At 39.1% G+C, this 13386-nt stretch overlaps 1 protein-coding gene across 1 annotated transcript in view; it reads left to right on the top strand.

Annotated features, from left to right (window-relative positions):
• Positions 1 to 13386, top strand: part of Faf1 (Fas associated factor 1) — a gene marked incomplete in the record, with an annotated part of 402697 nt that overhangs the window by 346146 nt on the left and 43165 nt on the right. The window contains 1 exon segment of the mRNA XM_029563227.1: positions 6300 to 6515. Within this exon segment, the coding sequence (XP_029419087.1) occupies positions 6300 to 6515 (216 nt within the window).

Raw genomic sequence — 13386 nt, 5'->3', positions numbered from 1 at the left:
AGAGAAATTTATATTAACTCACTTTGTAAATGTTTTTTTAAATACCCTATACCTCACAATCTTAGGAGATAGTGATCCAGATGTGGGATCTGCCTCTGCCATGCTTCATGATCTTTTATTTTTTATTTTATTTTATTTATTTATTTTTTGGTCTTTTTGAGATAGGGTTTCCCCATAGCCCCAGCTGGCTTGGAACTCACTGTGTAGACCAGGCTGGCCTTGAAATCACGGAGATCCACCTGCCTCTGCCTCCCGAGTGCTAGGAGCTTCATAGTCTTTAAAATGTAAAATTATGGTACTAGACTAGTAAACATTGTGAATAATGTATCCCTAAGTGTAGTAGGAATTTTTTAAAAAGCATCAAATAGGATAGCTTCACAAAAAAGGATTTTTACAATATTTCTCTAGGCATGTGGTTAATGGGATGATTCACTTATTAACAAATTAAGCCCTCTGACAAATGATGAAAAGCCCAGAGCACCCTAACTGAGACTGGGGAAAATGTATTAGTCATCAACCTTGAAGATGTCATACATTCATTTATTCACGTCTTTCACCTATTTCGTGTGTGTGTCTGTCTGTCTGTCTGTCTGTCTGTCTCTGTCTCTGTCTCTGTGTGTGTCTGTGTGTCTATTTGTGTGCACACGTGCATGGGCTGGAAGAGGCCAAAGGACAACCTTGGCTATCCTTCCTCAGAGAGGGTCTCTCACTGGCCTGGAGCTCACAAAGCAGACTAAGCTGGCTGGCCAGTGAGCTCAGAGATCTTACTATTTCAGCCTCCCCATTACTGAGATTACAAGCATACACAACCATGCCCAGCATTTTCTTTTTTTCTTTTTGAGACAGGGTCTCCCTGTAGTCCCAGCTGACCTGGAACTCGCTATGTAGACCAGGCTGGCCTTGAACTCACAGAGATCTGCCTGCCTCTGCCTCGTGAGTGCTGGGATTAAAGGCATGCATCATCATGCCCAGCTATACCCAGCATTTTTTTAATATGGGTACTGGGAATTGAACTCAAATCCTTGTGTATGCAAGATAACCAACTAACTGACAGAGCTAGCTTCCTTACCCCAAAATTTAAAAAAAATAAGGATTGGGGCTGGAGAGATGGTTCAGCAGGTAAGAACACTGGCTGATCTGGATTCAGCTCCCAGCACCCACATGGCAGCTAACAACTACACTTCTAGGGGAATATGACATCCTTTTCTGGCTTCCATGGGCATTACATGACAGTTGCACTTACATGCATGCAGGGAAAACACTCATTTACATAAAATAAAAATAAACTTTTTAAAGAAATGCAAGTTTAAGGCCGGGCATAGTGCTGCGGGTCTTTAATCCCAGCACTCTGTGAGTTCAAGGCCAGCTGGGGCTACAGGGAGATCCTGTCTCAAAAAGACTGGCACAGAACCATCATTAGAAAACTATTTTTATTCCAGTCTTACTGGTTTTTTGATTTGTTTGTTTTTCAGTGTTATGCCAATTAACATATTTCAGCAGCACACTAGTGTACTACAAACCACAATACTAGGGAATAGCTGGTATTGTGCAACCTCTGAGGAAACTGAGACCCAGAAAGATCATGATTTGCCTGATACCATCAAACTGGTTGAACACTTAATCTGGATCAGAAGCCAGATCACCTGACTTTCCACAACAACACTGCCTCCCTTCTGAGTGGAAATTCTAACACATATAATTACATTGAGAAACAAGAATGGTTTTGTTTGTTTATTTTTGTTTTGTTTTGTTTTTGTTTTTGTTGAGACAAGGTCTCACTGTGTAGCCATAGCTGGCCTAGAACTCACTATGTAGACCAGGCTGATCTTAAACTCACAGAGATCCATCAGCTTGTGCCTCCCAAGTGCTGGGATTAAAAGCATGAGCCAACATGTCCTGCTCATTTTATTATTTTTGTTACCTCCAGTATTTCAAGATCCTTAGAAAAATGGATTACTGAACAATCAAATCACCTTGTTCACAAGGAAATTCCTTAGCAGTTAACCTCAGTTTTCTATATGGCCACTGCTAGAATGAAATCAATAAAATATGCAAAGGCCTACTGATGGTTGACCATAATAAAGAAAAATGTTATGATTATTCTGAAGATGAAGAAAAAATTATAGCACACCTCTCCTAATTTTTATAATTTATATAGTTCCTTCTTCACGAAATCAATTACAAGTGATATGTATAAATGCATGCAATTAAAAGGAATTTAAAAAGGAATAATACATAGTGAATCAAGGACAATAAAAGAAGGTAAGAAAACAGTGATATTAGCATATTGATAACAGATAATCCAATGAGGCACCAGATACACATAACCAGATGCTGTGCATTTGCTCAGCATGGGCCACACAAATATGTTGTATGTTTCTCTTGGGCCAAAGCAAGGGAAAATATGATAGTTTCAAAGTTTGACTTTGTGAGTAGCATCAGGTAATAGCTAGTCTCTCAAAAGATAACCTAGATTTTTCTGTCACTGAGATCTTCAAGCAGTGTTTCCTCTGGTTCTTTAAGAGGAGTCTTGATGATGTGAACACTGCTGCCAACCATTGCTATAATAACAGGTCATGCGTGACAGCTTCTTTTCCATGTAAGCTTTTTTATTTATTGTATTTATATGTATGAGTACAGTGCCTGCATGTATATAGGTGTACCACATGCATGAAGTACCCAGAAGGGCCAGAAGAAGGTATCAGATCCTCTGGAACTGGAGTTACAGATGGTTGTTAGCTCCATATGGGTGCTGGAAACCAAACCTACATCCTCTGCAAGAACAGCCGGTGCTCTTAAACTCTGAGTCGTCTCTCCAACACCTTACATGTAATTTAAATTCAGAAAGCCACAGCACATTTTAGTACATTACACATTTTTCTAGTAATCCAGTTTTAAGGGATGGATTTTATGGTGCCTAGTAGAATGTGTGAAGTATTTATCATCCAGGAAATCTTTCCTGAATGTTTTTTTGCCACCAAATTATTGGCAAGTAGAGAAAGTTTCAACTAAAATTTTACTTTATGTTCAGCAGATAACACTTTTTATGTGCAAATCATTAAGTCATTTGCTATGGGTATTAACTTATACAATGTTATACATGTAAGATACGGTCCAGCCTTCAGGGAGCTCACTAGTGCAAGAGATCAATGTAAAGCAACTATAGGAAAGATACTATATGTGTACTATAATAATTATTAAAGTAGCAGGGTGCTGAAAATATGTAGGGGAAGGAGATGGCTTCTGAAGGTACAAAGGTAACAAGAAGGACTTCACAGAGAGAAAGATGGCCTGGCATTTGATGGTTAAATGGAGCAGAGTAGCATTTTATTGGATTCATGGTTGGATGGAGGGCTTAGGGAAAGGTCTTAGTCAAAAACAAATGGAGAAAGCACAGAGTTTACTCAGAGCACAGTACATGGACAAATTTAGAATGCTGTTCAATAATTAGAGCTATGATTGGAAGGGCCAAATTTTGGAGAATTATTGATGGGAAAGAATGGGTACAAAATTATTCCCTTTTACTAATTTTTCCCACACACACACACACACACACACACACACACACACACACAAATAAAAGTTATACTTTTGCCCTTCTCTCTACCCAAAATTATTTCCTTTTAAGCTTTCATGCCTACTGAAGCCTATCATCTCCACTATGGCTAATATACATCACAAACTTGAACTGAACAATGAACAATGAACCTTCCCACCCAGACCTACCTTACTTAGAACATGAAAAATCTTTCTAATAGTTTGAGCCCAAGCCTTGGTGTTATCCCTGACTTGTGTCTTTCACATCTGTATGTCATAAGTATATTTTTGGCTCCACTTTCAAAATATTTACAAAACGCATATGTTTCTCCACTAACTAATTACTACCATATTTATCCAAACACCACTGGTATCTGTTTCGTGGATTACTTTAGTTAACAACCTAACTTGACTCTATGTTTCTATTTTTACTTTTCTATAGTCTTTTCGGGGGTGGGGGGGGGCTCTTTTTGAGACAGGGTCTCCCTGTAGCCCCATCTGGCCTGGAACTTGCTATGTACACCAGGCTGGCCTCAAACTCACAGAGATCTGCCTGCCTTTGCCCCCCAGGGCTGGGATTAAAGGCATGCACTGCCATGCCCAGCCTTTTCTACAGTCTTTTGATGACTCCTTTAAAAAAACAATTCTTGCATCGTATCTTTTCAAAAATTTACAATAACTTCAGACCCCAAAATAAAAGCTAAAATCTTATATTCATCTGAAGTCTCTGTACAGTTTTATGTAGGAACTGACAAGTTGATTGCAAAATTTATATGAAAAAGAAATAAATACTCAAAACAATTTTAAAAAACCAGAACAAAGTTGGATGACTCACATTACCAAAGTTCAGGACTTAATGTAATCCTAAATATTAAGAATTCTATGCATGCATTGGGGATAGAGCTCAGTAATAGAGTGCTTGCTTCACATGTACAAAGCCCTGGCTTCAATGCCCAGCACCACCACCCCACCCAAAAAAAGATAGATTTTATTTATGACAATCATACATTAATTTCAAAACGGGGAAAATCATTAAATGTCTTTTTAAATTTTATTTAGCTTCAGTTTTTGTGTATGTGTATGCCTAAGTGTATGTATGTGCACCAGGTACATGCAGGTAGTTGTGAGTGGCCAAGTGAGCCAGGTCCTCTGGAAGAGCAGCCAATGTTCTTAACTGCTGAGCCCCCTAAATGACTTCATAAAGGCATGTATGTTCTAAATGCCCCTTTTGGCTTCTTCTCTGAATTTAATATATTTCCCTTTCCTCTTACTCATTTTGGTCTACTCACGTTGGTTGCCATGCTAGTCTTCAGTCACACCAGGCCACGGCCTTGATGTCATTGTGACTCGTGCCTATAGTTCTTCTGGATCTAAATGTTCATGTAGCGGCCTCTCCCATTTAGACCTTTGTTTTCTGAGGCTTACAACATTGGATATTGTTCTCTTCCCTCCATTCTACCAGAGTTCCCTGCTCCCCTCCATAGCACTCAGCACTATATGATGGGTATATATTTTCCTGTGTGTGTTTGTTGTCTTTCTTTTCGCCTGCTAGACTATTAACCCTAACCCTAACACTAACTCTATCATCTAGAACAGTGCCTAACACAAGGAAAATACTCAGTAAGAATTCATGGAATTATGTTAGCTTTACTGTTTATCACTGTAAACTGTTACCTGCTGTGTATTGATGGAAACCTAGAGTATAATGTACACATATATTTATATACGTATATGCATGTAAATTAAGCCAGTCTCTGAGTATGATTGTAAAAGATTGGTGTAAGTATATATTATCTATTGTGTTTTAAAAAAAATCAGATTGTATAGAAGCAGCCTTTTATAGTTTTCAGTGGCAAATTTCAATTCACAAAATGTCCCTATTATTGTGCAGATGTGAAGGCTTTAAATATGCAGAAATTTTTTATTAAAAAATTTCTTTTACCAGCTTTCTTTTATCACAAACCTAAAATAATACAAGTAAAAAACTATATTTGTTGAGCAAACCAAATGAAGTTTAACAATGATGTTTACAGTGACTGCTGTTTGAGTTTAGGTGTCCTTTATGTCATTGTTTTACAGCAGTGTTTGCTTACGTGGGCTCTTTGCTTTTAGCCAGTACATTTGAAACGAGGCTACTGCTGTATTTTTGTTCACTTTGCCAGTAAATGGTTGGGTATTTAGATCCCGAGGTTGCAGACTTATATCTCTTGATTGCTTTCCACATTGGTCCACTAGTATGGGATATCTGAGGTTTGTTTTCATCCTGCAGGAAAACCCTTGGAGAATGCTTACATTGAGGAGCAGATATTGTCTGCACAGTGAATGGAGTAATGGGCTACTACTGTTTATCCTTCTATAATATAATCAGTTCCATTCAGACAATAACGTAGCATCTGTTATAGTCTATAGGGAAATGTCAAAATAGAAAGCAAGCCGATAGGTGGATTAACAGGAAAGCAAGAGGAAACCAGGAAATACTGAATTAAGTTCTGATTTGAAGTAGGCACAAAGGAATAATCATAATGATAATAGTAACAACTGTCCTCAGTTGTTCACAGTATTATGTTAACATGAGGATAAGTGCTAGGCACTTATCACCAATTAAGTGCTGGCCACATATCAGCACTAAGTATTTTTTTAATTAATGGACATAACCACTTATGTATCATGTTTTTTTAAACATTGTTTTTCCACTCTCTTTTACCCGTTCCTCAACAGTCCCATCTGTCTCACATTTTAACACTTGGTTTTGCCCAACTTAGGCCATCCGGCTCTCCTTAGAACAAGCCCTGCCTCCAGAGCCAAAGGAAGAAAATGCTGAGCCTGTGAGCAAACTTCGGATTCGAACCCCCAGCGGCGAGTTCTTGGAGCGACGTTTCCTGGCCAGCAATAAACTCCAGATTGTCTTTGATTTCGTAGCTTCCAAAGGATTTCCATGGGATGAGTTCAAGTTACTGAGCACCTTTCCTAGGAGAGATGTAAGTTCCTCTACCTGTCTCAGGAAGTATTCCCAGCTCATTATGGCTAGAAAAAGTCATCCATGAAAAGTCAGGTGGTATAGGCTGCTATAAAATACCCAGAAGTCTGTCTTTGTTCTGCACACCGTTCTCCTCAGCTTGTAAAGGTTAGGCTTCCCAGGCCAGCAGAAGTGTCCAGACACCTATGTAAGAAATTAGATACTGGATCTTTCTTCTATCATTATTTCTTATCTATATACTCGTCCTAACATTCATACAGGCCTTCCTGAGCTCTCATCTTTGTATAATGGTGATTAACCATTTAATAACTAGAACAAGGTTAACAATTACAGGTTCACTAAGGATTGATTGCATTGTGTTTAAAAAGATTACTCTGTAGTTTGATATCTTGCTAATCTTAAGGAATCAGGAATGATAGCCTGCATTCATTGTGTATCCATATTATAGTAAGATGTTTAATAATCTTTCATAGTATTCTAGGGCAAAGTAAAAATGCACAGTTAGGCAGATTCGTTGGTGATTAGGTGGTTGTGTTCACGAAATAGTGCCTATCAGCTCCATGAACTGACAAAACTGACAGGCTCCATAGTCAGTCTTTTACTACACCACATATTTATTGGCAATCCAAATTAACACTTTACCAGATTTCTGGATTAATAAAAATTATTCAGAAAAAACTTTAAAAGTGAAATTGCTGAATTTTATAGAAATACATAGAGATGCATACCTTTAGCAGAGACTGTGGTTGAATTAAGCTAAGTATATATTAACAATGTATTGTGACTGCCAACAGAAAAGGTAGCTACATTTTCAGAGGTTCAAGCCCCACAAGGGAATAGCTAAATCATCCTATGTAACTCTGAGTCTTAGGATTCATGCTCAGATGGGAACCCTGAAGAAATAAAAGCATTCTGGAGCATAGGGTTGTAGGAGAGAGGGGACTGGGGATCATGTCTTCTGAGGAAATGTTCTCTTGGAGAAGGAAAGGCCTTGGGAGACAATGTGTGTTGTTTTCATCTATTTGAAGGCTTGCTATGAAAAAAGGGACCTGACTTTGTGAGAGTCCATAACCAGAACTGGAACCAGTGAGTGAAAGTTAGAGGAGGCAAATTTGACCTGATGTACGAAAACATTTTCTAGGACAGGAATATCTCATGTGTGAAGTACTAATTTTCCTGTCTTTGGAAACAGCAAGAACTATTTTTTGCATAATGTTCCTGCTTCATATGAAATGAGACTAGTTCAACTCTCAGACAGATAATAAATCTGAATCCTAGGATCCTTCTGTCTAAGCCCGGGAAACTAGTGAACCCTAGGTGATGGTTATTGGTCCTACTCACCAGTCTCACTTACTGCCTCAAGCTCTTCTCTTCGTTTATGAATCACATACATATGCATGCATATGTTTTTACCACACAGCCAGCCGTGAAGCTACCTTAAATCCTGTCAGTGAAGAAGCCTCAAGATCATGCTGGTGTTCATACTTTATATTCTGTGAGGAACTTCTCAATTAGAGAAATTGTAGAACTTGGAAGATAAATTACTCTTTCAAAATTCTTGGTTTTAAGTCATCCTCCTCAGCCTCATCTGTAAAATGAAAATACTGCAAGGACCTTCTTAGCTTTTAAAATAAAACTTTATTTTCTTTGAAATTTTAAAAATATTTTTATTATTTTTATTTACTTTTTTTCTATGTGTATGAGTGTATTGCCTGCATGTATGTAAGTGCATCTGTGTTGTGCAGTGCCCACAAACGTCAGAAGAGGGTGTCAGGTTCCCTGGAACTGGAGTTACAGATGGTTGTTATCTGCCATGTGGGTGATCAGAATTGAACCCAGGCCCTCTGCCAGAGCAGCCAGTGCTGTTAATCACTGAGCCATTTCTCCAGTCCCTAAAATTAATTTTTTAAAGTTAATTTTTGACAGGACCTGAGAGAGGATTTTTTTTTTTTTTAGAAGCTGGGTTTTTCTCTAATGCATTAACAGCCTTTTTTTCACAGGGTCAAGATACAGATTGAAATATTACTAGCAAAAAGCCGCAGGGGAACGGACATGAAATGCAGAGCCTTCTTGGACCCACTACCCACTTGCCTCAAGCTTCCTGGCCAAGCTTTCAGACCTTTCCATGCAAACTACTGTGTTAACATGGACCAGCCTTAAACAGAGAGGAGCCCATTACTTAGCCAGGGAGAATTTACTCCTGACCTAGCTCCCCTTTGTCGAAGAAAAATATTCATGCATTCTCTTCTTGCAATGTTTCTTTCATACAAATTTGGTCCCGTTTCTCAGAGAAAATGTTAGCCTAGAGATCCTTGGTCAGCCTGAGATTATCTGCCACAGAGTGATTTTTTCCAAATCACTGATCTTTTCCTTTCTTGCTTAACAATTTGTTAAGTAGTTCTACTACCCTAGGAGAAGTATAGACTCTGAGGGTGCTTTTGAAAACTCTAAGGTCTGGTCCATTGTGACATTTCCCACCATATCCTGCCTGTCATTATTTCTGTCAGCAGATTAGAGATCACTCACTATTCATTAAAGGTACAGAAACTCTTGTGCCTTTTTGCTTTCATATACTCTTATTTCCTCTTTCAATATCCACCTTCCCCAGTTTCTGTCCTGTTTGAAGTTATGTTTTAATGTGGAGCTCAAATGTCAACCTCTCTGTGAAGTCCTCCCTCTTCTCCCAAACTCTGTACCATTGCAGCTTGTATTATATACCCTTCTCTCCTGGCACTTGTTCTGTTGTCCTGTAATGATTTATAGAGAGTCCATACCATATATGCTCACATCTATCTCCCTTGCAGTTCTCACCATGGTGCCTCATCTATAAGTGTGCAGTAACTGTTCTCAAATGTTAATAACATCAGGCTCCCCTAAATCTAAATCTCTGGTTCCTTAGTGAAGCAGAGGCTATTCCAGTTCAGAACAGATGCCCTAGGCCCACCCAGATTCCATTCCTAAACCCTGAAAGCCCAGGACTCTAGGCCTCCTAGAGCCAGAGATTGGGTGAGAGTTAATGGCACTTCATCCTTCTCTGAATGCTCTTTCAAGTAGAATGACTAGTGTTTTTGCAAAGCTGTTCTGTAATAGCCATCTGTGTCTACAAGGATTAGGATCTAATTTGTAAAAGTCATCTTAAATTACAGCCAAACTAAAGACTGTTAAAAAGCACATCTTAAATCCTTGCCTCTTTAATAACAAATAATATAAGACTTAACTATAGGAGTCTTATTATGTCTTGAGCCTTTTTTCCACAAAGCAGAGGCTGGTTTCTCACCAGAGGATCTATTAAATGTTCTTCTGTGTCCCTGCCTCCCCCCACAAGCAAAACATTACTTCATATTAAGATTTCCCAGCTGTCCAACTATTTACTGAATGTCTGCCGGCTATTATCCTTCACTGAACTGAGCACTGTGGGATAACCAAAGCAGCAGCAGGCACCTTCCCCAGAAAAGCTGATTGTTAAAATGGTTTCAGAGTGCTTTTTGTTTGTTTCCATTTTGTTAGTAAAAGTTAACAGGAGAAGGACTACTATTTACTTCCAGAGCTTGGGTCATTAAACTCCATCTCTTACACATGTTAGAACCACAGAGCCATCACTGGCTCATTTGCCTTATCTGGGCATTGTCCTGGGAATAAGTCCTGAAAGAGGAGTCACAGCACTGAGTCAGTACCGCCCCTAGTCCCCTCTGGACCTTTGCTGCTTCCTCTTCTCTGCCACTTCCTTATTCTTCCCAGTTCCTTCTTCTTTCTTCCTTCCTTTCCCACACTCACCCTTTAGTCCCTGGTTTTCCCTTGATATCTTCTCAACCTTCTTTCCATGCTTAACTCTTTTATCTCTTTATTCCATGACTCTTGACTCTATCTTCTCTGTTTTTCTTCCACATCACTCAGAGGACTTCTACTTACAAATGGAAAGTGCTTTTCTGTTAGTTTTCTTTTTAATTGTGTGTGTGTGTGTGTGTGTGTGTGTGTCTGTATCTGTGTGTGCATGTGAGGCGATCTCAGAGGCCCACGGTCCCATACAGTGGGAGTTGCAGACAGTTATGAACTGCCTGATGTGGCTGCTAGGAAATGAGCTCAGGTCCTCTGGAAGAACAAGTGCTCTTAACTGCTGAGCCATCTCTCCAGCCCCTGAGTTGTTTTTTGTTTTTATTTTTTAATTAAAAATTTTTTATTGAGCTTTTGTACATTTCACACAACAATTCTTAATCAAATTTAGATGCCATCTCCTCCATGAATGTCCCCACATAACCCCTCCCCCACTGTACTACATGCTTTCTGGCAGTCCACCATACATGTTAAATTCTATTCAGCCAAGTGTTGGCACCCAGATATCTTTTAGTGCAAGTTCATCCACTGGAGTCTATTCAGTCTATCTAGACATCTTTTTTTATTTATTTATTTTTTTTTCTTATGTGGCTTTTGGCTACATTGCCCCCTCTGAAGAGGTGACCCTAAAATCTTTTTTTTAATATTTTATTTTTATTTTATGTGCATGAATGTATTGCCTGCGTGTATATGAGTGCACCCGTGTCATGCAATGCTGCGGAGGTCAGAAGAGGGCTTCGGATTCCCCTGGAACAGGAGTTAAAGATGGTTCATAGCCATCATGTGGGTGCTGGGAATCGAACCCGGGTCCTCTGCAAGAGCAGTCAGTGCTCCTAACTGCTGAGCCATCTCTCTAGCCCTAACTTAAAATCTTTGAGGATTAGATAAAAGGTCCCAAATATTTTCGACATTTTTGGCCTTTGGAATGGAGTTTGTTGCTAAGAGTCCCAAGGACATTGTGAGTTTTAGCCAAGAAACTGGCTACTTTTCTTTGGGGCTTTTTACCCTAACTGCCTAGCCAATTCCAACCTCCTATTCTTATCACACCATCCTCTGAAGAGATTACCCAAATTGCCAATAGGGAGGCGAGACACAGACTGCTTTGTCTTCTTCCATGTTGAACAGGGATGCAGAGTGAGACAATTGGAGTGCACCTTCAGTGGGTCTATCTAAAAGACTCCAAAACTGCATAACTCTTATCTCTAGGGGGAAAAGAAAGTCCTTGAATCGTGAGTAGGAGATGTGAAAGAGAAGTAAAGGCAAGAGTAATTAGAATTACAAGTTCTAGACAGGGAACTAGAAAAAAGTCAAAACGGCAATTTTCAAATGTTCGTCATCAGAGTCCATTGGAATTTCTTGACAAGGGCTTCCAAAAGCATCTCTCTATTGGGTTCCTCCTCATTTTTCTTTTGTCTTCCAAAGCTGGACTCGAGAGTGATGGATTCGGATTTGCTTTCAGGTATTTTGATAGCTGTTGGAGTGGTTAGAATCAATGCCAATTCCCTCTCAAAGGCTTCTAGATACGGGGAGAAAACAAATTTATCCACCATTTTAGAACAATAGCTGGTTGTCTCCCTTAGCTACAGGTGGGCACTACAGTATTGGAGACCAAGGTTTGAGGTCTTACATCTGAGCAACACTTTCTGGTTAGGAGCAAAATCATCAATGAGAAATAATTGTTTTATATAGACTTAAGCCTAATGTCTGGGAAGTGTAATCCCTTGAACTCTTAAAGAAATATACTGATGACTACTTTTTGGTTATACTTTCCTTTTGGGTGTTTAAGACCATACATTTGGCCCAAATAAATCAATTTATTTTTACACTTAAGGTCATTTGAGGATCTGTTCCTCGGGGGTCACATGGGCTTGGGATAAACTTTCTTTTACCAGTTCCATCTATGTGAAGATGTCAAAGGTCCTGCTCGATGATGTCTGGCTTCACTTGGAAGCATGAATGAGATGTTTCCTCTGAGTTGACCCTCCTCTTTATAGACTGTAAACTGGTTCAAGTCCATCTCATGAGACTCACCACATTTTCAGGACATTTTGAGAGATGGTCCATAGTCCCTGGAACTTTTTGACCTTGGATTACAAGGGATAAAAACTGTCTTTTAAGTGCCTCTGACCACACTAGTATAGGCCTCAAACTATGGCTGTTAAACATCCAATAAGGTTAGTTCCACCAGTCTGATACTTATAATTACCATGTGCTGTGTAGATAAAGCTTGGGTAAAAAATCAAATGTTCTCAGATGAACCTTGACTAGACATATATTTTGTTCCTTAAACTAGTTGACTAAACTACGACCTAAGAAAATTTAAGATTATGTGTGTATTATTTTTGTTTCACCCTTTATATACCATAACAAATCTACACAGACCCTCATCACTTGCTGAGGCTTTCTAATTTTTTCTATTTTGGAAAATCTTCCATTCCCACATCCTTTTAACATCTTTTACATTATCATTTTCTTTTTTTTCTTTTTAAATTATGAGATATAATAGCATTATATCTCCTGGGGATGCTAAGCTATACTTATTCCCTTTTAAAGTTCTAGTGTCAAGCCAATGTTTGATTAGAGTTTTACTAGGGTACCAATGAATTTATTGAGCTTACTTACTGAGATAGCTGAGGGGTTGCTGAGGTGTATGTATGACCAGAGGGTATGTACACTGGAAAACCTTTACCCAGCATGGGTCATACCTTCCCCAGATTGGATACTTTAGGCTCTTCCTAGCCTTCCCCTGGTTGCATACTTTAGCCCTGTATTGTATACAAATCCAGGAGGCCATTTGTGATTGGGGCCAGATTACATACAGTTGGCTGGGAAGAGTGGCTGGTGAATCAGTGAGGGTCCAATGACCCTGCTTGGCCCTCCTTTAATGAATGAGCAAAACCATCAAAAAGCCCAATTGTGACAAATTTAGCGATCATGCTCAGCTGAGGTCATTATGATGCTGGTTATTTCATGCAGAAGGGACTGCTGTATAGTATCATCTTATTAAAAGGACCTGGAATTTAAAAGAATTTGGTCCTAGG

Source organism: Nannospalax galili, unplaced genomic scaffold, assembly GCF_000622305.1.
Source record: "Nannospalax galili isolate Female #2095 unplaced genomic scaffold, S.galili_v1.0 scaffold655, whole genome shotgun sequence".
NCBI classification, from domain to species: domain Eukaryota; kingdom Metazoa; phylum Chordata; class Mammalia; order Rodentia; family Spalacidae; genus Nannospalax; species Nannospalax galili.
This window is presented reverse-complemented; position numbering and strand designations above follow the sequence as displayed.